Source organism: Strix aluco, chromosome Z (genome assembly GCF_031877795.1).
Source record: "Strix aluco isolate bStrAlu1 chromosome Z, bStrAlu1.hap1, whole genome shotgun sequence".
In the NCBI taxonomy this organism is placed as follows: domain Eukaryota; kingdom Metazoa; phylum Chordata; class Aves; order Strigiformes; family Strigidae; genus Strix; species Strix aluco.
In genome coordinates, this window is record NC_133971.1 from 20,446,498 (window position 1) to 20,471,432 (window position 24,935).

A 24,935-nucleotide genomic window follows, 5' to 3' on the forward strand; every position below is an offset into this window, starting at 1 on the left:
ATTTCCAGTTAGTGTAAAGGTACTAGAAAATGTCTTCCACTAGTTTTCAATCTCATGCATCAATTCTCCAGTAGGGTTTACTTCCCTCAGTTGAGCTGAGTTTGAAACTATATGTATTAGCACTAAGTCATCCACAGAGCATCCTGAGAACACACTATTGTCAAAACTTAGAGCACATTTGTATCCATGCCCGTCATTTGTAGACTAGATGCCAATGTGGAAGCTTCTTCAACCTCCACTGTTTTTTCACTTACACTGCAGTAGAGTCCAAAGGTTTCATCAGAGTTATGTCACCATTGAACACAATGACACATATTCATAAAGGAAGATGTGCTTCATGTCCCAAAGATATTGCAGTCTAATTGAAATGGATAAGGCTGATTATGCTCAGTATTGCTCAGTTTGACTTGCAGAAATACAGCAGGACTATAGCTGTTAAAGGATTTTTAATGTCTCAGTAGAACATCAGTTCATTTTGCAGAATATTTTGAATAGTTTTCCACTTTACTATGTCCTTCTTCTGAGAATATGACATGGTCCTCTGAGATGGGTAGATACTATTATCCCTTTTACAGAATGTAAAAGATCCTGTCTTTTACTCTCCTCTGTTAGTTCTCGTCTGTATTTCCATGTGCAGCATGCTAAGGACTCCACCATTCCTCATATTTTTTACTATACCTTTATCACATTCTAGTCCCATCCATCCTGTGGCACAAGAACAACCATATGGATCTGGTAGACAGAACATATAGTTTCTGCAGCCATAGTTTTCTTTACAGCTCTCTTCACATGTTTTGCCAAATGTATTGGCTCCACAAGCTATTGAAGGGAGAGAGGGAAAGAATAGCTTAACAGCATTAAGTCCACAAAAGAACTAATGCTTCTAATGATACAGCTTTAGGCAACAGAAAACATTAATTGAATAAAAAATAACATTTTTACCATTCAGATACCAGATATATTAACACCCATAACAACTTAAGGAACGGCTGCATGAATGGGTAAGTTCAGGCAGCAAAAACAAACTTAACTTTCTCCCATGTGAGGATCCATCAGCAAAGCACCCATTGCTCTGGGTATGTGGGGACAGAGCTTCAGCAATAAATACTCTTTATAAGCCTTTTCAATATAAAATGGACAAACAGTGCCATGAAAACCAAATATTCTTCTTAGACGTCAGTGCATATGAAACTGCCAAGCTCAAGGTTTTGCTTTTCTGATTAGTGCTACATAAGAGTGGTTCAGATGTCAACTATTCCAATAGCTGAGCTGAATAGCTGAAAACTCTAGAGTTTTCAGCACTGCAATTCAGTCAAAATATTAGGATACATATTTAGCATTGAACCCAAAAGTTGGTTGGAGACATTAGAGCAATGTGATGTCTGCTGTAATTCTTACAGAATCCAAACTGTCACAGACAGACACAGATATGCACACCAGGCATATACTGTTGATATGCCCCTGCAGAGAGAGATCACCCTGTGAGCATGTCAGCAGCTTGTTCAGAAGTAGCCAGGGAATCTTTAACACAGGGCTTCATTTCCCAATTCCAGTTTATCCTTCAGATCTCCTATTCTACCATGCATTTAACAGCCAGTCAGTAACTTTGAGCATACTGATTTAAGGGGAATGACAGAACAACCCAGGTTGGAAGGAACCTCAGAAGATCATTTGGTCCAGCCTCTTGTGGGAAAAGGACCCTAAATGTGGTTATCATCTAGCACACTGTCCAAGTGCATATTGATCCAGAAGAGCTGGAAACATTCATCTTCCCTTGCAATATAATCTCTACTAGGAGAAGAGAGGGAGAAGTTAAATCGTAACTACAAGAACAGCCTTACTAATTCAGACTTCATGTCACCCAACACTGTCCTGTGGCCAGTACTGGCTGTAAATGCTATAGCTATAAATAATAAACAAGGCTAATCCATCTGATGCTTCCCTCAATAATCTGCAATTTCTGCTACTGAGAAGAAATTAATAGGCAATCTGTGAAAATAATATTTGCTTACCTTTCTCACATGTTTTTCCCATAAAACCTGGAGGACAGATGCATTCCCCAGTATCTTCATGACAAATGCCATTGTTCATGCAGGAAGGGCAGTGGGAGCTACAGGAAGGGCCCCATTTCTGAGCTTCACATCCTTTTATGGAAAAATATAATGACATATTTGTTGCCTTCTTATTCAGTAACCAATCAAACAGTAAAATTCTTTTTAATTAAAACAAACAGTAAAATACATAAAAACATCCATAAGGACGCCTTAAAACCCCAGCCAAATGACCTAATGTAAGGAATCACTTTTCCCATTGTGGAAATGCTTCTATTTCTGGATCAGAACTGCTGCATAGTATGCAGTAATATTATGTAACACCTTCAGAGAAGGAACTGACAAAGTCTTCTTTTTGAAACTAGAGATAGATTTTTTTAGCTTGTAAGAATAAGTTTGGAAGTTGACAAAGATATTATATTTAAGATTTCAGTTCTTGTAACAGGGATCAAAGACCTACGAAAGGTCCAGGCTTCACCTGGAGCTGACCGTACTGGTAGTAAACCAGCAGGACCAAGTTTGACATCACTGGTATTGTACCAGCATTTGGCAAGTCATGATTTTTTTCAGTAACAATATTTTTCTTGAAAGTTCAGTAGACAGTTCACATCTGTTGTATCTTTACTGTCTTCACAGGTTCTTCATAACACAGATCAATCAATGGATGACCTGTTTCTGGAATAAATGGACTAAGACCAATGAGTTGTCTTAATGGCTGTCATGATTTTCTTTCCCACTTTAAAAAGATACTACTACCGTTAATCCTGCCAGTGAGAGTTTTGATACTAATTTAATATAAGCACAGTTTAAGCTCTAAGCAAGTATATATGCTTCATCATGCAGATGCTTAATCTAACACTACAAGATGCAAAACTCTTTGAAATGCTTTTGAAATCAGTGGGAGCTGATAGGACTCAATAATTTTCAGTATTTGATTTTTAACAATGTTTCTTACATCACAGAAGCTGATCTTCATGCCTTCCTCTAGTGTAAAGCTAGGACTGAGAAGATAATAAACTGGAAACTCCTGAGGCAGGCTCACTAAAACTGAGTAATCGTCTTGGATCAGCTTTTTCAGATTTCAGCAAGCATTTAATGAATCAACATGGCACTTGGAGCTCTATCTCCTCTTTCTCCCGGAATTAAATTCTTACATGTGGATACTTAAAAAAAAAAGCTTTGCTAAAAATCATTAGTCTGTGTCTACAATGCTAATTCAAAGAAAGACAGGACAGTGTTTGAGCAGTGTCATGTAATCACCCATTATCTTTATTGTTAGCGTGCTCCCTATTGCTCTCCCAGACTATGCCCCAGGAGTTTTCCCAGTAGGCAAGATGGTTAAGACAAAAGCCTATTTCAAGGCAGGAGGTAGAATTTATGGATAAGTCTTCTGCTGTGCAGCTTGGTACTCAAGTATAGACCAGATCTTGGTTTTATTTAATAAGGTGGTAGTAGCTTCAAAATCTAAATTTGGGGCATTGTATTGATTCATTCGCGACTCCTGGAAGTATCCTGTGGATATGAGCAAGTAAAATACATTTTACCATCAGAAATATTTTCTCCATGATGTAAGATATTTGAACAGCCATTTATTTTTACAAATCAGTTTTATATTTCTATCTAAGTTAATAGAATACAATTTTCTCTATATCTGATGAAAATGGACATAGCAGCATGAGCTAGAAGATGTGTAGAATACTTAATGGAAAATATCTGCCTGCACTGTAAACTGGTCCTGTCATCCACTGGGAAGTGAACTTTAAGAGCTAACTAAGGCTGGGGTAGTTTGTAGGATTACAATAACGTATGCCAAAGATGATAAATCTTAAGATAAATGGGGTTTATCCTAAGATTTATCTCCTGAGAGAACAGAGACATTTGAAAATTGCTATTTTGTGCTCACACCCACATCTCGTATTCATGGGAGTGCCACCTTCTTCATTCATACTTACTCGGTGTTTGAAAAGCTGAGATGCTGAGAAAAGAGATAGCTGTTTCAGGAATAGCTAAGATGAATTGAACCTAAATCTGAATTTTTTTCTCTGTCAACTGCTTAAATCAGTATCAGCTTGTACCAAAGATCCTTGGGAAAAAATTTCTTCTGACATAATCTGATGGCAGCTTATGATAAGAAAGATTTTGGCCCTTATTTGGGCACAGTATAAGATTCATTCCAGACTCATTATGACTTTAAATAATTAATCGTTAGCACACATTAATGAAACTTACGTCTTACAATAAGCCTTGTGTAAGCAGAAGTAAAGAGATTTCCTCCTATATATCTGGCAGAGTAAACCCCTGCATCCTGTGGTTGAACTTGAGGATAGGAGACTTCCAGCTCCCCCGGCACTTCATGCCTGGGCACAGAGTGGATGAAGGAACCTGGGGAAGGAGCACACAGGTACAACAGACAGAAGTCAGTCACCTTCTACAGACAGAAGTGAGTTTGCTTTGGTTACTGAGGAAGGACAGCTGGGATGAGCTAAGCTTCAGAATCTATTTCTTAGTTATGAATTTTCTGACAGCTCTTTAGATATACTAGTTTTGATAATTGGAGAGGTACAAGTAAAAAGGAAGGTAGATCTTGAGATTTATTAGATGAATGGGACAAACAATTTCGCATTCATCTTTGCTTTGCAGGAATGTTGCTAAGAGTCTAGTGGTTATAAGTGTTGATTTTATTTCTTGGCCTTTTCTGAAGTGAGAGGTGACAATCTATAAGAATTCTAGTGTAGCTGGAAAGAGTCAAATAGCAAATGCCAGCCAGGTCCTATTTAATCCAAGAAGCATAAAGATGTATTCAGCAGACCAAAGCAGGAAAAACACAGCACAGCTTTATTTTTTCTTTCCAGACGTAACATGTTTCTATCTCTTCTATCTTTTTTTCACCAAGGGAGCTTTTCTATGATATTCTAGGTTTGCTGTAGTTGGTTGGTCATACATGCTTGCTAAGTAAGGCAATAGCATTTGATCTTCTCCCATCCCTCTGGATCATCAAGTACAAACATTTGAACATTGGTTGCTGTCAAAGAGAAGTTGCATCCAGTGGACTGCAGGACCCTTGGGAGTCCTTCCACTCCATTCTATTAGAACAAGGTTGCTGCAGTCGGCTAATGCCAGGTCCAGCCAGCTATCACCAAAACATACATGCATGTGCTGACACACACTGTACCAACAGAGTCAGCCACCAACACACCCACACAGCAGAGCTGTGCCTTTACAGGTACTGCATGTGCACATGGGACTCACAGACTCTTGAACAACCCAGACAGCCTGCTCCTATTCTCACTTGTCAGCTAGTCAGGTTTGCTGGCAGACTTCATACAGTCACACACCCAAAACTGGGTCTTAGCTGGCCTGGACCTACAGCCTGTCTAACAGCTGACTCTCAGACCTCTTATTCTACTCACTGGCTAGCCTGGCTTGAAGTTCATTAGTGTCACACATGACCACACACATGCACATGCAAATGGGTCCCTGACACTTAGACACTTAGTCTCTCTGGCTGCTGACCCCAGACATACAAGCCCCTTTGACCCCTTGGCATGTGTTTCCAGTTACTTGGGAGTCAAAACTGTTGTGCCTTCTAGTCTGGCCTGAAGGTCACTAGCACATTTTGTGTATGCATACCAGGTAGAGAGCATATTTCTGTTGAAGAATAATTAAAAACAGAGTTTAATAAGATCAGACCTACTGTAGTGCAGAGCTTGAACAAAGCTGTGGCACCTTTTACCTGCCTCCCACCTCATTTTCCCATGCTTGTTCCTTTCCCATTCACTTTGAGCCCTCCCTTTCTCCTGTTTGTCTCTTTGTCTAAATATCCCATTATTTCACACATGCTCACAGTCCCCCTCAATCATGCCATAGTAAATTTGCTCCTTCCCCCTGAAATCCATGATAATCCTGCTCCCTGCTTCTTATATCTACAAAGCTCTGGCTGAAGCTGCTCAGGGCTTTGTGTTGTTCCCTCAGTGGCCCTCAGAAGTTGGGAGAGCTCTGCCTATTAATGTTTTCTCTGTCATATGCTACTCCTTAGGGCTTGTATGTCTCTTTATTTAATAACTTCTCTTGTTCCATGTCCTAGTCTTTTATGCTGAATGACCTTTAACCAGATGATACTCCCACAAATCAAATGCCTTCACCTTCTACATCCCCTTATAGTTTCACTGACAATGAAACAACTTTTTTCACTTTGCTGAAATAATTCAGAAGGTACAGGCAGAACTTGTACTCTCTGTGATCATACATACTGTCATACCATCAATTTGACTATAGTAAAATTTCAGACAGTCTAGAAACATAAAACTTTGCTGGGGATCATAATCAAAACACCAAAAGTTTTGAGGATCAGTTTATTCTATGACAACATATAAGAGTTCTTCAAGAAAACAGGGCCAAAGAATAAGAGCAAAGAATGAAAGGGATTAGTTCTAAAACTGTAGGGCTTTCTTTGTGTATCTTTTGAGTTACAAACTGCAGAAAAAACTTGCAGCAAAGTATTAAGAAAGCCTATGCTCACAGTCTGGTACAGTTTTTGTGGCTTGTTTTCCAACATGGCATGTGCTATGCCAATGTCTTAAAGCAATCTTGTTTAACAGAAGAGTTTAATTCTTTAGACACCCTTTGTGAGGGTCTGCAAGGGGGAAGTGGTATTTTAAATGACTGAAGTGAAAGACTGCAACAGTTAAACATAACAGGACAAGTATTTTCTCTTCTTTGCCAGCTGCTGTATCAGGATTACTTAGGGATGCTATTTCAGCTGCAATCTCAGGTGGAGAACTTGACCTACTGTCCAGAGTCATGGTTAATTTGAGGCTTTTTGCCAAATTTCCAGTTGGAATCCTATCTAAGACAACACCATGATGTAAGCATTCCTGCTCTGACATATCAGCTGGTTCTTGTATAAGAAAATGCTGTATAAGAAAATGCTGACAGTAGATCACAAAATTTCCCTGGGGACCCTCAAAGGACAAGTGACAGCAAACTTTCTTCACTGTGCACTGCCATAGCTGAATAGCTCTGAAGAGCAAAGAAGCAGGTCTTTAAGAAATGCTACTTTGCATATTGTTTTTTTAAAAGACACCTTTTGGTTATTTTTCTCTTCCAGCATGTAGAGAAGTGCTCCAAGTATTGAGCAACTGGAGTTGAGGCTGTCCCACTGCATGCATTCTTTTGCAGTGTGCTGACACTTCCTTACCTCATCCTGCTCTATTTGCTCCATTTCCTGGTAGCTCATTGGAAGATAGACTATCAGCAGACAAAGATGGACCTCTACATTATGTGTGCTTTCCACAAGTATGATTTCTTGGTGTCTAACATTCTGATTAAGTTTGAAGGCACTGTGAGTTTCAGTGATCAGTATTTTACTATATTTCTACAGGAGGTAGATAGCAAACTGCACATATTTCCAAGTATCAGGCAGTAGCAACACACAGCTTGAGTTACATGTGATTTAGGTGCCATGTTAGATAGGAAGGTTGGTGTCATGAATTTTACAATCTGACTAATTTTTGTAGTTGAATGAGGATTAGATTTTGTTGACAGCTTTTTAATAGATTACTAGTGCTTAATTTCTTAGCCTAAGAGCATCATAGAAGTTAAATGGCCTCTAAAAGTCATTTGAAGGAGGAAAGGTATGCACTTAAAAAGCAGTAAAAATGCAAAGAAAAATGCAGTAACTAGGCCTTCACAGTGACACAGAAGAAAAAAACAAAAGGTTGTTAAAAGTAGCCAGGCAAATATATGAGGAGACATAGAAGGAAATCAAAAAAGGAAAATGAGAAACAAAGCAAAGGTATAAACAGAGAATTTGGCATTCTGGTGGAAGAGAAACAGGCCAGTTCAATATATTAGATATGGCAAATGGCTCCTTTAGAGAACATTAAATGCATGAGGAATTATGTCTGCTCCAGTTGTCCAGCATGGGCATCATCAGCAATGACTTTAAAACAGTTACATGACACTTGGCTAAGGCAATGATAGCAGGAAGAGAAAAGACAAAAGAGGAAGGTTAATTACCATTTTTGTAGATCACTGCATCTTCCTCTTTTGCTGCCATTCTGATGAACGAAATATTCACATGCTCTCCCTTATTTGCTGTAACAGTTAATGCCACTGGGTGGAATGAGGCTGAAAACAGAACAGGACAGAAGTATGGGATAAATAGCAGCAGTTATTGTCTCTATCCAGTCTCTGGGCCGAAAGCTGAGAATGGTTTACAGCATGGCCCTGACTCAGAGTTTAACATTTAAATTTCTTTAAAGCACACACTGACTCTTCAGCCCCAGCAACCTCAACTCTCTGTTTTGGCATAGATAAAGGATCACCTATACCTTGAAACAACAGACTGCCACTAGAACCTGAGGCATGAAATGAAAAAACAAACAAACAAAAAAAAAAGGACTTTGGCAGACTAACTGACACACTTCCTAACTAGGAGCTCCAATGGACTGTAAAACACTTTCCCAAGTTTCTTCATCACTTGAGACATTTTTAAAGCAGACTGGATAAAGTACTGGAAAATGTATCATAGGGAACAAGCTGTCATTGGCAAACAAATACCCTGAGTGACTCAGTTCTTTTCTCCTTAAACGTTATGATGCAGAACAGTCAAGATAGTTCAGGAGACCATAGTCATGCAGGGCCTGGGGGAGATCTGGTAAGATAGGTCTGTGCTTGTGTTAGTTCACCATACTCTCTATAATTACTAAGAGCGTTGGCTTGCACTAAGAACAAAAGCAAAAAACATATTCACAGACAGTGATACTTTCACCAAAATATTCTCATCTGAAAATGTGGCTTAATTAAAAAAAATTCTGTGGGAGAAACTGTCTAGATCAGTGATATTTTTCAATTTTCCTTGGAAAATTGAAATTAATTTTCCTGCTTAAACAGAGAAATATTTTATACATTTGTTTATAGTTCTTGATTTAAGAAAAAGAAGAAAGTACTAGACAGAAGGATTTTCACACTTTTGTCTTTATCGTTGTTAGTGGAAAAAAATATCAGAAGATAATTGAGGAAGGGACAGAAAAATCTCAAGAAGTATTACTTTTTGAAACCAGTGAAAAAATAATTTTAATTGCTACATTACTTGAAACAAGTTAGAAGTTGAGGATGTTTCCTTTCATTTAGATGAAAAATTCCAAGGGAAAGCTGTGAAATTTTTTGAGGATAAATTCAGGTTTTCTGGTCATTGATATGTCGTATGGAAAAAAAATTACAGAAACTATTCTAAAATTAGGCAAAGTTAACTTCCGAACTGTTCACCTCTTTATCTGAGAATGTTATGCCTTTGTACCTTCCCTTTAGAGCACCCAGGGGACCGAGGCATTGATTTTCTTGAGGCCCTTTTTCTCTTTTTGAGGCTGTTTTGCCTTAGAATTCCTCCTAAGCAAGTTCTTCTTGGGTAAGTCCGTCCTGCATCTTCTTTTTGTTCAGCTCCAGAGAGCCCAGTTCTGCTGCCGCCTGCCTCACCAGCAAACTGAGTGGGACCTTTCTGACAGAAAGATCCACCTGAGCTTCAGCTGGAAGGAATCCTTGGAGAGCCATTCATGCTTCTAGTTGGCTCTGCATTTGCACAGGTTCCTTTTCTATTAAAGTCACATTTCTTTCACAGGGAATATTTTGTTTAAGGAACACATAAACAAGTTAGTATGAACTATTAGACAACTTACTCAAAAAAAATTGCCATTTTTCTATAGTCATGCCTCTTTTTTTCAGTTCAGTTTTAGAAAACTGTCAGTAAAGTGCACTTTGGCTCATACCAATGGTTGCAGAAAACAAATTTGGAGTCTGTGGCTGAAATTTGAAGGCAAAGAAATACACAGAGATAGGATCAGAAAGCACAGAAAAAATTATGAATTATGAACTAACTTTCTGTTATATGTGTAACAGAGCTGTAAAAAATGAGCATGTAGATGGCACATCAAAGTTTTTATGAGGCTGAAACTGTGTCAACTTCCACAATATTATTTTGTAAAATCTAAGGGGGGAAAAAGGGTAGTATTCTTGCAATATTTGAGAAAATATTATTTTAATATTTCCATTTCAGAATGGCATTTTAATTAAAAATCAAAATGTTTGTATTATGTGGTGTAAAAATAAAAAAAAATCTGAACAAAAAAGAAGACATTTCTATCTATCCAAGTCAACTTCTCTCCCAGAATTTTATTTCCTTGAGAATTTTTGACATTTTAATATTTTATTTCTGATTAGAAATAAGACAACTACTGAAAACTCACAATACTTTGCAGAATGGAATTTCCATCCCTTGTGCAGTTCTAATGTTTATGCTGTGAGCCTCTGCCACATGTTTTAATTCCTTTGTAAGTTCTATCCAATTGGAGGAGTCATCATACAGGAGGAATCTTCCTGTATGACACTAAGCACATGCATGGGAATCTATTGAGCATTTGCCATGTTACCTAGGCACTGCTGTCTGAACTTACCTCTTAGAGAAACAAAGAATTCTAATATAGAGAAATGAAATAAGATCTTGTTAGAAACAAGAAAACAAAAACTGAAAGCAGTCCCAACTTACTGTCAGCTCCCAAGTTAGATGTTATTTATGAATAACAAATGCATGGTGAAAATCATGATCTATTTAGGAAAAGAAAATTCAACTGCATTCCCAAAAATGAATTGCTATTTACAAATGATCCTAAGTGGTTTATTTGCAGTGTTTTTTGGACCAGATTTAGTGAGGCATTACTAATTGTTTTAACAAGCTATTAAACTTTTGTTTTCCCATTTTCTTTTTTTTGTGTGCTTAGCCACAAGACTTTTTCTTCAGAGTATTGTTACAATGCAAAGGCATGCACACTCCCTGGTGAGCTCAGTTCCAACGTATTTTTAGATTGTAAATTGTATTATTTCATTATTTCACATCTCGAGTGTGTGAATTCCTTATAGAGACATAATGAACTGAGTTGCAGGGCAAGTGCCATAATGTTTTGTCGCTAGCATTTCCATTATTGTCCCTTTGCCCACTCTAGAGATATTCTGTGGGGGAAACTCAATTGTATATATGAAAAAACACATTTACTGTATAGATAAATTGCATAAATTATATTTGACTAGATGCAGAACAGGTTAAATAGTGTTCTATTCTAGATATGTGTGCTGTATACAGTATAAGCATTACTCCCCATATATATATAAAGCATAATCTGTTACCTCTCATTACATCTGTGAGTATTACATGTATAACCATAATCTACAATATAAAAAATTCAGGAGAACAGCCTCATTACTTTCAGAATGGCACATGTGTAGAGCAAAACAGGAAAACAAACCTATTATCTTTCTGTATTATACAGCAAAAATCTTCACTGTATCTGCATATCTGATGATAGGTACATAACCAGGCAGATGACGGTTCCCTCTAAAGTCAGTGGAGCTACCCAAATGATTAATCCTTAACGAGTGTTTCAGCAGCTTCTTGCCCTGAGGTTGCAAAACAGTGGCTGGATTTTCAGAAGTGCTGCTCCTTCCCATGCCTTTTGTGTCCTCAATGGAATACTCCACGTTTCAACTCTTGCTTAATTTTTGGTGTTGAAAAACACATTCTGCCTTTAAAAATTATTCAGACAACACAAAGGGGAAAAAGGCCTGTTTTCCAACTACAGATGCTCTGCCAAACCTCACAGTCCTTCACTGACCTCTTCTTCCTCTTTCTGTGCACTTTAATAGCTTTGAGAATTTATCTTGCGCCACTTTCTCACCCATCCAGCCTGATTAGATTATATGGATTCACCAAAGAGTTGCTGGCTCAAATTCTGTCAGTAAAAGCTTTTGCAGAGAAAATCTGAGAGATGGATTCAAATCCAGAAATGATTCCAAGAAACCTACCTACTGCTGGCATGAATGTTGTGTTATTTCTGGTTAGAACAACTTCTGTCACATAGGAAGCTTCCAAAGTTTGATTACTTTAAATTCTCTGCTTCTAGGTTCACAGATACCAAGTGCAAAAACCTGATTGATTAAGCAGACACTCTTCCACTCATGGAAGTTGTTCTACATGACAGCCAGAGATGTGCTCAGCAAACTAACATTCTGCCACAGGCAGGGTCACATTGACTTTCCATGGGCTGTTATCTCCTCCTCAATGCAGCCTCCTTTGACACAATGGAGTTGTCAGTCTGCATCTGCAGAGCTTTCTTGGCGACCAGTCCAACCCCCCCAAAGACCACGTTTAGTCAGAGAAAACTTAAGCCAAAGAAAAATGCACTTGTTCTCCCCACCTTGTTTCTAATGTTCCTGTACTAAAAGAAATAAATAGACACTAGCTGTAGCTCAGACAAATTAAAAATGTCATTTTCTAAATTTGCTGTATAATTTCAGGAGATACCAACAGTGATAACTGCTCTTACTAAAACCTTGTAAAGAAAGATTAAAAGTGTCAAGTCTCTTCACAGACCAGCCACCATGTCACAAAAAATTAGCAATCCAGGACTTCTACTAGAAATCGGCTGAAGTCTTGAAAACTTGATTTGCTGCAGAAAAGTACCCAAAATTTCTTGCACTTTTCTGCAGTTTATGGTGATCTCTGCTTTGGAACTTGTCCCGGAAGTTTAATGAGGTCCAGAGACAGCAAAATTTTGCAAATAAGAAAATGTAATTTAATGGCTATATGGTGGCCCTTGGAAATCCCACCTTCTCATCCCATCACCTCTCTGCCATATTTGCTTTTTCTACTGTGCATAAGCTTAAAACCAAACCCAAGTCAATAGTGAAATCCATAGTGGATTTTTGTGAATAATGTTCTCTTTGGGAGACTTCTCTGGAGTTTCTGTCCATTGTTGAGATGGATCATTTTTTTCCATACTAACACAGACTGTACAGATCCAATATTGCTGATCTGTAGTTTTACTGAACCTTAGCCAAGGCAGTTATTTTCGAGGCTCAGGTTGCCTGTTTATTAAGAAAAAAAAGATAACAATGTTTGACTACCCACATCTCAGACCTGTCAAGACTTTAAAATGGAAGCGTGCTTAGCTATCAAGGGTCTGGGATGTGAAAAACCCACTGCAGGAGTTACCATATATGCTATTTTTTGGCATAAGTACTTATCTTATTTTCCAACTGACTTTGTGTTCCTGGCAGTAGCCAGATACAGGCAGAATACCCACAGATTTCTAACTGACTGGCGAGGAAATGACTAGCAGCTAGTATCAACCAGTTGTCTCCGTGCTTTAGGAAAAAGCACATGGGCTTGAGCCAAGTCTATTTTTGTTGACTCCAGACTGCCTTACCTGCTCTGGAGCCACATTTGTGCCCACTTCTGTCAACCAGGGATAACTGCCAGTCTGCAAGCAGTGACATGCAAAATTCAGATCTGACCACCATACAGTACCTCCCAGCGGCATCTTCATGGTATGTATCCTTGTCACCTCATCCTGGAGTTTCCCTTCACAGTAATATGCTCCTATAGTTTCACTGGCCTGTTCCCTCTTCCACACCACTGTTTTGGCTGTTGCTCTCTTTGAATCTTCATTAACTTCCAGTGGTTCCCGGTGCTGGTTTGTCACATCCTCCTGGTCTCGGTCTATTGTGATAGACTCACGGGAACGCCATTTGGAAGTGATACAGATAAGTGATGTCTCAGAGTTGCCCACCAGAGGGAATGAATTAATCAATATGAGGTCCAGTGCCGCATCCACTTTACCTAAGGAAAGAAGCAGCATGTGAAAAGATTTTTCTGAAGAGTTTGAGTATGTGGCCTATCAAATTGCCAGATAAGCCGTTTCACCCAGCACACAGGGTTTCTCTGGCTGATGTCTTGCACAGCTTTTGTGCAAAATAGGAAGACTGTAGATTAACTATTCTGCAACACTGACTTTAGGATTTACTTTTTATGACATGAACATACTTTTTATGTAAGGAACATTTGTTCTTCTCAGAAGAGGAAATATGACTTGCAAACTTGTGGAATTTCTTTTAAGAGCTGTTGTGGAAGCCCAAGGAAAATCATGGGTTGCAGAAGCAGATAGATGCCTGAATAGTTAGACACATACGTAAATGCCTCAAGTATGGTGCTTTGCTGGTAACAGGGTCAGTAGATCATAAGGTTGTCAGTTTATTAGTGTTTCTTTTATGTCCCTTAAATGGATTTAATACATATGAATTGATGTAAAGCAGATGTGTCTTTCACTTATAGGAATTGGCAGTACTTTGGAGTATTTTTTTCAGCTGTTTTATGATTTTGGATTAATGATTTCATAATCATTCACATGTTAACCATCGAAGCCTTAACAGACAGCAGCAAGAACCATGGCACAAAGAAACTTTCTCAAAAGCAGAGAGCAAGTCGGCAGCACTAGTAAAGCTAATTTTTTATGAGGTTAGTTTTAAATCAATCAAAATTACTCCTTTTGATCAATAGAACTGCCAGAAATACATGGAGATGGAAGTTCTTTGGAAATTATAGATACAAGCTTGATTAAAACAGTCTCTGACAGAGCACTACAGATTTAGTTTTCAAATACACATAGCAGGAGGGAAATACAGCTCTCCTATAATCAACAATTTGCAAATAACAGGCGTTTCCCTTTACTTTTGAAATTCACATTAAGGAGAAGGGAAACAGTAACATTTTTTCCAGCTGAAACAGGAAGAAGAATTGATTTCTTTTATTCATCACATCTATTTTCCTGCTTTGGATACAAGTATATTTTGTATTTACACAGAGAGACCCAGTATTTAATGCCACTCAGCTTCCAAATGTTTCTCTGATTGGAAGGAAGGGGTATAGTCTTAGATAAGGGAGGTCAAAAGGTCTTAGTGCTGACTGCAGTCTTTGCGTGTGTCTCTGTAGTGCTGGGGCCAAGGGAGGAGGTCCTCCTCTGCTTTCATTGCCAGCAACCACTCTGGGGACTGAAGTATCTTGACAGCACACTGACACTCACCACACCCAGCCAGTCTGCCACAGTTACCACCCTTTAATGTGCCAGCCCAGATAATCTGCTGTTACATAATGGAGAAATTAAACCTTCTGGAAGGGATGAAATGGCTGTTAAAGTAAATATTGCATAAAGGTGTAGGTCAGCAATGTCAATTCATGCTGCTGCACATTACAAAAATAAATCCTTTGAACAAAGTAGAAGAAGTATGTGGTAGAAATGAGGCCAGACTCATGCAATCATTTAATAGGCCGTTTATCTCAACGTTTTTACTTTTATATGAGGAACACTTGTGCTCTTACTATGGGTCTGATGCACCAGCTGAAGGCAGATGTAATTCAACAGTCACCAACACTGAAAGCAGAGGACTTCAGTTTCTATCAGCAAGGATCACATGCCAGGTAGAGATATTCTTAAAATCATAAACTGCAAGATTCTGATTTCTGCAGACTTTTGTGAAACTCAGAATCAAATTTGGATCCAGACTCCGTGACTTGATGTGATTGTCTGTGCTGAGGTCAGGCAGGGTGCTGCAGATCAGAACTGAAGTATTTTGATGTCTCTGCCTAGCATCCACAGAGCACAGAGCTGGAACTGTCCTTCCAATTCAGAGGTATGGACCTAAGTTGCTGAGGTCCTTCAGAGGATGACTGCTCATCAAGGGCTCCAGTTCCATTTGTCTAGCATTTCTCTCTTCCTCTGACCTCCAATATAGATATAAAGGTGAAAATACCACCTCTTGCTCCCCTGCATCTCAATCTTTTAATATGATGAAAAAAGTAGTAGAAGTCTTAGTTTTGAGGACTAGCTTTCATGTTGCCTTTGATTCCTATGCAAGACATAGCAAAGCAATACCATATCAGATTCAAGCTATTTGCTGCATACTCTTCTGTTTCTTTGTAGTAATACAAATCATGTAACCAAGGTGTAGAACAAGCATAGCTCAGAAGTATTGCTTATTTCATTTGTGATTATTCCAGACGAATCAAAATCTAGCCACTAGTGGGTGAATAGTGGTCTAATCGATTGTGTAAATATAGGTGGTATTTTGTCATATTAAACACTGCAGAGTAACCCAGACACCTGCATGAAGCAGATGGAGCACAGATGGAGTTTCATGTCTTCCTGGAGAAACACTAGAAGGCCTTTCTGCATCTAAAAAAGAATAATAGCTATGCATAAGTATGGAATCATATGCCAAGCATGATTTGGCAGTTAAGGTTTCACAGTTGGAATATATTGCAAGCAGAAATTTAACTATATACAAGTGAAAGTTTTGCACTAAGAAAAGATACGCTTTAGGTGGATTTTGGGAAAAAAAAAAAAAAAAAAAGCATACTAGCAGCACATTGACTTGAAGGAAACTCACTCATTCAACTCAGAATCTAGAACGACCGGCATTTTAAAGTCAGCCTAAGGCCTCTAACATGATAGAAAGGCTTTCTTTGACTCCACTGGGAGTTGCTGCCCTCAGACTGTGGAAAAAAACCCAGAAATGTGTAAAATGCACATATGCTTTATACTTAGTGATTCCTACAGCATCTCTTTCTGGTAATGTAACTTAAACTAACCCAAAAGTCCTTGCTGAAAAGGAGTTTACCTAGTCTGGCAAAATTTAGGTAAATCCTACCCTTGGTGTTAATGATGACTTTGAGTATGTAAGGACTAAATAAGGACAACAGGATTTAGCTCTCTGAGAAAAGCACAAAACATACAGACAGGAAATAGCCTGTCTCTGTACCAGCGAAAATCCTCTGTGCTTCCTTGAAAAAGTCCTTTGAGTCCTGCCCCGGTCCTTGAAGAACTGACCTTATCAGGAAGGCAGTTTGCTGTGTGTGCAAATAGCTTTTGAGAAGACAGCACTTGCAGAAGGCTAATGCTGGAAATGGAAGGTACCCTGCAGAAAAGATTCATTGCCCAGTATTTATGACACAACTCATTGTCATGCAGTGCTTTGAGCCCTTCCAGCACAGAGAAAATGGCATCCTCTAAAACTAAGTTTAAATAATAGTACGCCCACTATAACCCAGATGGCAAAATGAATGCAGGGAGACCTTTGAAGTTCCTCGTGGGCCACTCTTAACTACAGGATTGTGCTCTCTCTTCTTAGGTGATAACTGGCTGTGCCTTTCACAGCTTCTCTAGTACATGATCGCGTTGGGAAATTGTGCTGAACAGCGAGTAAGTGTATCATGCCCTCTTCGCAGCCCCTGTGTGTTCTCATTCCCTACCAAAATGCCATTCATACAGGCACAGAGTTACATTTTCTGTGCTGTGTAACACCAGCAAAATTCAGTCAGGACCAACTGGAAGAAACAGGTCTCAGAAATTCCCTGGAACACATCCCAGACGCAGGTCAGCTCAAAGAGCAAGAAAGTATCTGATAAAGTTTAAAACATCAGTTCCCTAGATTGTTATTGGTGTTAGACACTAATTCGGGAATAAAACAATGTGTCGGTCTTGAGCTGAGACAATTTAATGCCATAGATAAGTACACACAGCAAGTCTTATGAGAACAGAAAAGTGTTATGATTTGTCCTCTCATCTCAGAAAGCCCCTGCCCAAATACTTGCAGATTTACACCAAATACTGCAGATTTACATATCAGAATCTTGCAGATTTACAACTTTGTGTGGTCCCCAGGAAAACATGGGAATATTGAAGACAATTTCTACCTCGGGTGAGACCTTTGCAAAGTTGCCTGTTAATTGTAAAAGTGTTCAATAATGTGGAGTGGCTAACACTCCTCTACCATAGCAAGCAGCCAGAGTGGTCAGCTCCATCAAGATAAAGGATAACCATACTCCACTGCCCCCCAAACACATATTAAACACAAGTCCGTGTTGCAAGGTGTATTAAAAATGAAAAGTTCTGAGTAAATGTTGTAGCTATTAATTAATACTGGGTAGTAGTGGAATGAAAGAAATTGCTTAGGCATTACACTTCTAATGATGTATTTATTGTCCTTATATTTGTAGAGCTTTATTATTAACTGCTTGAAGTGTCCATAAGCTGGAAGTCCTTCCCTTGACATTTGGAGCATAACAGAAGAAAAAGAAGAACTGTGGTAAGAGATAAGTGGAAAGATTAATACTTTTAAAGTACTAATTATTTAAGACAAGAGGAGATGGCAGAAAATTCCAGTAAATTCTACCCTTTTTTTCATCAGATTAAGCAATGGGAATAAAAGGTGATGTAATTTGAAATGTTTAGGCAGTTGCTTTTTTTACTGTTATTGCTTGGAACATAAATTATTTCTGCTGTTAACTATCTGGGAATACGAATATAAAACTTACAGATACTATACTAGCAGAGAAAAAAAAGAATCTGTGTTTAGTTCAGATTTGGTGTTATGCTGAAAGTAAAACAGTCAGTTGCATACGACACTCACTGCAGCATTTAAAAATCATTTTGAGACTGATGGAAATGTATATCCCAGACTGTCAAGTCATCACACTCCTCCTTCAAGTCTGTTATGAAACAACACCAAGCACTCTTTCTGCTTGAAAGAATAAGGTTTTGATTTAGAACAAAACTTGCTAAATAGCCAGCATGCCCATGTTTCTCTTTGTGTCTTGTTTTGTAGTTACAAGTTCAGCTGTACCCTCCTCAATTGTATTTTTCTGTATAAAATTACACACCAGATTAAAATAATTTAACTAATCTGTTTAGGAATACAAATGGCCATCATATAAGCAATTTTGCTGAAAAAGTATAGCATTTGATTAATTCTTAGTGAAGTACTGAATAAATTACATTGAAATTTTTAAACAATTAACTAATTAGCCAATCTGGAATATAATCAGGATGGAAATAATGCAAGTGAAATATGAAGAGACCCAATCCCTGTGTCCCTTCTCTGATTAAAAAAAAAAAAACCAACAAAACAACAAAGGAAAAGAAACAGAGTACTCCTTACTTAATATTAAATCTAATCAGAAACTAACTCAAAACATTAGCTGTTTGGGGATATTTTTCATATAGAGAGTGGAACATAGACTGCACCAGAATTTAGCAATCTTTATTTCCTCTTTTTCTGTGCACTCAACATTTCTCTTATCAGTCTCGGTTATTTTTTGTTCATTTGCTAAAAAAGTAAATAATTTGAGGGGGCCTTGAAATCACATATTCTTTTTATGGACTCAATAGTCTCTTAGTGTCCTGGAAAGTTCATCTGGAATGTAAAGATAGAAACAGCTCAGTTAATTTCTCCTGGTGAGTCAAGTTCTCTTCTGACAGCTCAGTCCCCCACAGGAAAACAACGCTGAAGTTATTATTACCTGAAGAGATTAAGATTCTCTGCCACATGGCAGCAACAGCAGGGCAAAAAAAGAGAGAGAGACAGAAATGCTGCATAAAACAGCTCATAAATGAGCAAAAAGTCAGGTTTTCCAGTAAAACCTTTCTTCTTGTCCATGGAAAGAATCTGACTGCTGGTATCTCATGTGGTGCTACTGGGCAGCTGTGGGATGGCTCACAGCTCAAATACTGAGACCTCTTGCCCTTAGTAATAGGGCATTATTTGTGGAGGAAAGGTATTGTGAAACTAATAAGAGACAAAACATTAGTGACAGAACATTGTTTTGCTACTTAGTAGTAGTGGGAAGACCAGAGCACAAATGTGAAAAATAAAATAGTTTGTCAAAGCTACTATGCTAATGGTTTCTTACAAGCCCTTGAGTTCATCTGGAGCAGTTCAAGGAAATGCAGCTGCCTTCTTGTAAAATAGAGTACAATGTTTTCTCTACATTTCAGTTGTTTCACAATTCGTAAAAGCAATCTTTTAAGATGAAAAAGCTAGAAAAGAAGCACTGGTGCAGCTTGGTTGGGAGTTTCACAGTGAGGGTGCCTAAATGTGAGTGTGTAAGTAACCAAAATGTAGAAAGACTCTTTCTCATGACTTCTCCTTAGGCCTGGTTGACCAAATGCAAGTAAAGCAGAAAACAATGTAACAGCAGAAATTGTTTGTTGAACAACCAGCTGACAATGTGCTAGGTAATGCTGAAAAAGGATGAGGAATGTGGGAACGCTTGAGTAGGACAGGTTTGTAGTTTAGCTACACCTGGCTGGATTTGCAGCTAGCCAAATACGGGTACTACCATCAAGAAAGTACTTGCAAGCAAGAATAAATATGTCCATAACAAGGGTGATCCTTGTAAGTTGCATCATGAAGCTACTATATATACTGTATGTTGTTTGTGCACATGTGCCAAGTTGAAGTATGCAAAATAACATAGGTAATCAATTACTCTTCATAGGATATATCAGTGCATACAACATGCATAAGGTTAACTGTCTGAAAGTGTCTGTGAGTGCTGGCTGCTGGACATACTGTAGTACATTCTTACCTCTACAGTAGTGTACCCTCACTCTCCCACTTACCAATTTTTCTGAGTAGTGGGAGATGTTTCTGTTGCTAAGCACACTTTGTGAGTAATGAGGTTAAGCTCCCTGACCAGTGGCAGGTCTGGGGTGAACAGTCAGAAAATAATAAAAGAGAAAATCATCAGCATGATCAGAAGTGCAGATGGAACTGCATTGTCAAGAGAGACTTGTTATACTCCAAAAGGGAAATTAACCAAGCCACTTCAGACAGGCTCACACAATGCAAAAAGTAAATAAATACCAGGCCATCAAAATACCCACCTTGAAGCAAAAAGTTTATGTATTTTACCCTTGAATCCAGAAATGTCATTTGTGAACCTGTCTTTCAAAAATCCTTTCAGAACTTAGTAAATGCCTAATATCTTCACACCCTAAGTGTTTGCATTTCCTAGGGATGAATTACAGAATGAATTTTGGTGGGGTCTTTTTACTTCTTTATGATATTTTGTTTAACATTATTAGTGCATGTTCTTAGTTTGGGTGTTAGTTGGAGAGCAGTTATCAGATCTGTACCCTAAAAAATAATCAGCATTTTAAAGTCCTTACAGGAAAGTCTTCAGTTCAGACACAGGCTGGTTCTTTGCTATGCGTTGCCACTGAAACCACAGTGGAACAGCATCCTAGATGTGATATTGCCACTAGCACAGGGCAGATACTGTCTTTGGAGGACAGTTCTTCATTGCAATTTCTCTAAGATTTTCATCCCTCTAGTTCCAGATAGATCTTGCATCACTATGGGAGCTGACCATGGAACTATGTATCTGTCTCACACAAGTTGTAGGTGCATCCATGTTTGGTTCATTTCTTCTTTCTATGGAAAGCTGAACAGGGGTTTTGTGTGTTTAAGAGATAGGTCTGGGTGAAGCAGGCTCAAGTCTACATGACCAATACAGAACAGGTTTCCAACTCAGATAATTCTCATTGCGAGCACATGAAGGACCAACTCCGCTTCTCCTCTGCCCTAAAGCCGGCTGCTCAGCTGCAGTCAGTCTCTCTGACTTCTATGCTCCCTCTTGTCCCCCTAAAGCCTTCCAGATGAAATTTTTGTGGGTATCAGACCATGTCTGCAAAATGTTACAACTTCATTTTTTTCCCTGAAATGAAATTTCAGCAAAAAAGTAATCCATCCAAACAGCTTAGTTATGACTATATACCCAAACAATCTATGTTGTGTATATATATATTTTTACATATATGAAATCTGTATGTAAAACAATAGCTTATGTTCACACTATTGAATGTAATGTGATTGCATTTCACCCTTTTAGATTTGATTCCTCCAGGTCTGATGCAATGCCTTTTCACTCCTGACTATTCCCAGCTGCTGAAACAGCCTCTGGGAACACAGGCCTCCTGAGAGCTACTCTACCTCTCACTAGGTCTGAACCAGGCACACACCAAAAGCAAAATCTAAAGCTAAAAAAAAAAAAAAAACTGGAGAGAATCAGCCCACTTTTGTAATTCCACTTAGGGTAGGTGCACAGAGCTGCCTGCACAGGCTAAAGCTGTTGGTTTTGGCTTCCAGATGCTGTCAGGGTGTGATGAATTAGGTCACAGCTGGAACTTTTTTCTTTGCAAACATATAGCCAACAATGTAACTAAAACAGAACAGCTCGCTCTCTCCCCCATAAGACAGATCCATCAATTTCGTAGTCACGACCATCCTAACAGAACTGTGCAGTAATACCAACATTCAACAGGTCAGAGATTCAAAGTGATTCCTGTGTCAGGCCCAATATTTTTGGATTAGATGAAGGCTACATCTCAAGAAGAGTCTAAATTCCATGTAAATTTCAGACTCATGAAAGAGGCACATGGGTACTGTTCCCTTTGGCTACATAACTTGTGTGTGTCAGGCAGATGCAGTTGCAGGGTCTCACAAATCAAATGCCCTTCAGGAACAAGGAATGAAATCCATTTTTAAATTTCTCTTGCAATTCACGTTAGTAGTTTGATAATTTATATGTCTGAAAGACTGTGTGTCAGTGTAATGTTTACTCAGCATAGTTTTAAAATACCTGAGATTAAAATTGCAGACGTGGTTTGTGTCCACCTCTTTGCCTGTGGAGGCTCAAAGCCCCAGCACTGCAGCTGTAGGACAGACTGTTTGAAGTTTGGTTGGCATTTTGGTCTGACAACAGCATATCTGAAGATACTCACACAGACCTAGTTCCTTTAATTATGGGAAAAATGACATTCGTGTTCACTGTCACAGGCATGTATTAACCAGAGGTTAATTCAGGTTTTCTTTAGGTTAAGTTAACCTTCACAAGAGAAAAACAGGTCTTGAAGCAGAATTATTAGAACTTTCCAGTCTAAAAATTACAACTTCTTGTAATTTTGAAAAGCTTACAGCATCATAATGGTGCTTATGTGTCTGGTAATATGTGTTAAAAGCTGCTCTAACTTTCTAAATATATAAATGAGTCACATAATAATAGTATGCACAATTTATGTTTTTTTTTCATAACACCTACTGATCTCACCAGCCATCGACAGGGATGATAGAGACCTGCCACTGAATGCCACTGCACTGTTAGCTCCACTGTTACCCTTTCTTAAGAGGCTAATATAACCCTTTGAGTCTTTTACCATATATGGATCCAACAACTAAATCACAAAAAAAAACAAACAAACCCAAAACCCCAGTATTTTTAGAAACATACTGGATCTAAGATTATTGGTAGAGCAGAGCTATAGCACAGAAGATTCTGTCTGTCTTGAAGAATGGAGACATTTGGCAATGTATATTTTTCCTGACAGAAATAGTCAAAGGCATGTGCTTGAAATTGGTTTTAATTGTTGCTGGTTTACACAAATCTCTTACTGACGGTGGCCATCTTGCTAAAATAAGGCTCACACATGAACATTTGTGAGAGTTAGCCCACTGTGAGAAGCTGCAAGCAAATTTCCAGACCATCTGAGGATGTTGCTAAGAGGCAAAAGCCAAATTCTGGCACTCATTACTGGCTTTGTCCTCAGCCTTCCAAGAGAATAGGTGAGTCTACAACTCTTCTTTGGTCAGGACTTAACAAATCATACCTAGTCACAGCCTTGGGGTTTGAATTATACTTCAGGATGGATGCCAGGATCATTTTGATTCTACAAAATATTGACTGGAGTAGAGTCAACCAAAAGAAAAACATGTGGTGATGCTCAGTCTAGTTTCAAGAATCCCAATAGGAGTAAATTCAACCCCTTGTCAGTTTAATTGAACATTTGCTATGGCAAGCAGTGACCCTGTATACAGTGTAAAAGTGAGCATTTGTGTATATTTTGAATGTTAACTTCCAAATCAGACCTTTAGCTCTAGCTGCAAATGGAGTACTCTACTAAAAAAAAAAAAAAAAAAAAAAAAAAAAAAGTCATTAAATCGAAGGCTATTTCTTGTAATAGGAGCCAAGCTGACGGTCTTCACCTTGGAAAAGGGTGGAGTGGATTTTGTGCCTACCCAGCAACACACCCAGAGAAGCCCACAGTCACTGGGGACAAGGTTAAGCCAGTTCACTGTCTGCACCGAGTGTAAAGCCTCCCCTGCTCAGGGAATGTCATTCCTGCTTTCCTGAACTCCGCCTGCAATATCTAGAGGAAAGCAGGCTCACATTGTCTTCCACCGCTCGCCCCAGGAAACATGATATCATTCTCAAACAAAAGCGGGAAAGCTGACATCTATTGAGATGGGTGTGACTACAGCACACACCTCACTGGTCAGCCCCTGTGGAAAAGGCAGTGACTGACAGCTCTTCAGGACTGAGCTGTCTGCATTGTCCGTGTTTATAGATAATCTCTGCAGCCGGCTTGTTTTTCTCTCATACTTGTGACTTAACGAATGTTGCTTGCTTTCTGTGTTGAGTATGTTACCACGGAGAGAAACAGGAGAGACAAGGAAAAAGAGTTGGGGTAACTAGAATTTCTTTTCTCCATCCATAATGCTTACACCACCCAGGTATCTCCTTAAAGTGAAAAGCTGTAAGTGATCTGAGGGCTAGATAGGTTGAATCAATGTGCAGCTAAGCAATCAAGAAACTTAAGCCACAAAAGAGGAATTGGTAAACAATATGCAGCCCATTACAGCACTGGCTAGATAAGAATACTTATAAACATGCATTCAACAGATTTTAAACACTTTTTTTTTATTTTTTAATCTCTAGCCTTTTATAGACTCCAAAAATAACAGCTCAAACTCATTTCTTAATAATTCACTTAGCTATTAACATGCTGCTAATCAAGAAGATCTGGAAATTGTAAAGCAAGTTACATGGCAATGAGGACTTCTGCCTTTTCTTGATACTTTCTGGTTTTCATTGCAGTACAATCTGCAGTTTTACAGCACATTACCTTTTTACTGTGAGATGGACTAGAACAACTTATGCATGTCTTAATTAAATGGTTAGGAGTGAGTCAAGAGTCTAAGGTTATTGTGTGAGTTTTATTTCTTTTTTACAGATTTTGCTTGGTATGTTTTCCAGAAGAAACTGTATAGACAATCAAAATATGGATGGTGAAAGCAATACTCAAATGCTGAGCAACTAAGAACCAGATGGCAAGAGCGCAGGCTTCCTTTGGGCTCTGCTTGTGATAGCTTCAGCAAAACATC

General features: G+C 38.6%; 1 protein-coding gene across 2 annotated transcripts in view; it reads right to left on the bottom strand.

Annotated features, from left to right (window-relative positions):
* Positions 1-24,935, bottom strand: part of TEK (TEK receptor tyrosine kinase) — a 44,274-nt gene that overhangs the window by 18,021 nt on the left and 1,318 nt on the right. For both annotated transcript variants that reach the window (XM_074812665.1, XM_074812666.1), the window contains exons 2-6: positions 13,408-13,719; positions 8,070-8,180; positions 4,281-4,433; positions 2,013-2,144; positions 679-819 (exon numbers count right to left, since the gene is read on the bottom strand). In XM_074812665.1, coding sequence (XP_074668766.1) covers positions 679-819; positions 2,013-2,144; positions 4,281-4,433; positions 8,070-8,180; positions 13,408-13,719 — 849 coding nt within the window. The remainder of the gene's footprint in view (positions 1-678; positions 820-2,012; positions 2,145-4,280; positions 4,434-8,069; positions 8,181-13,407; positions 13,720-24,935) is intronic.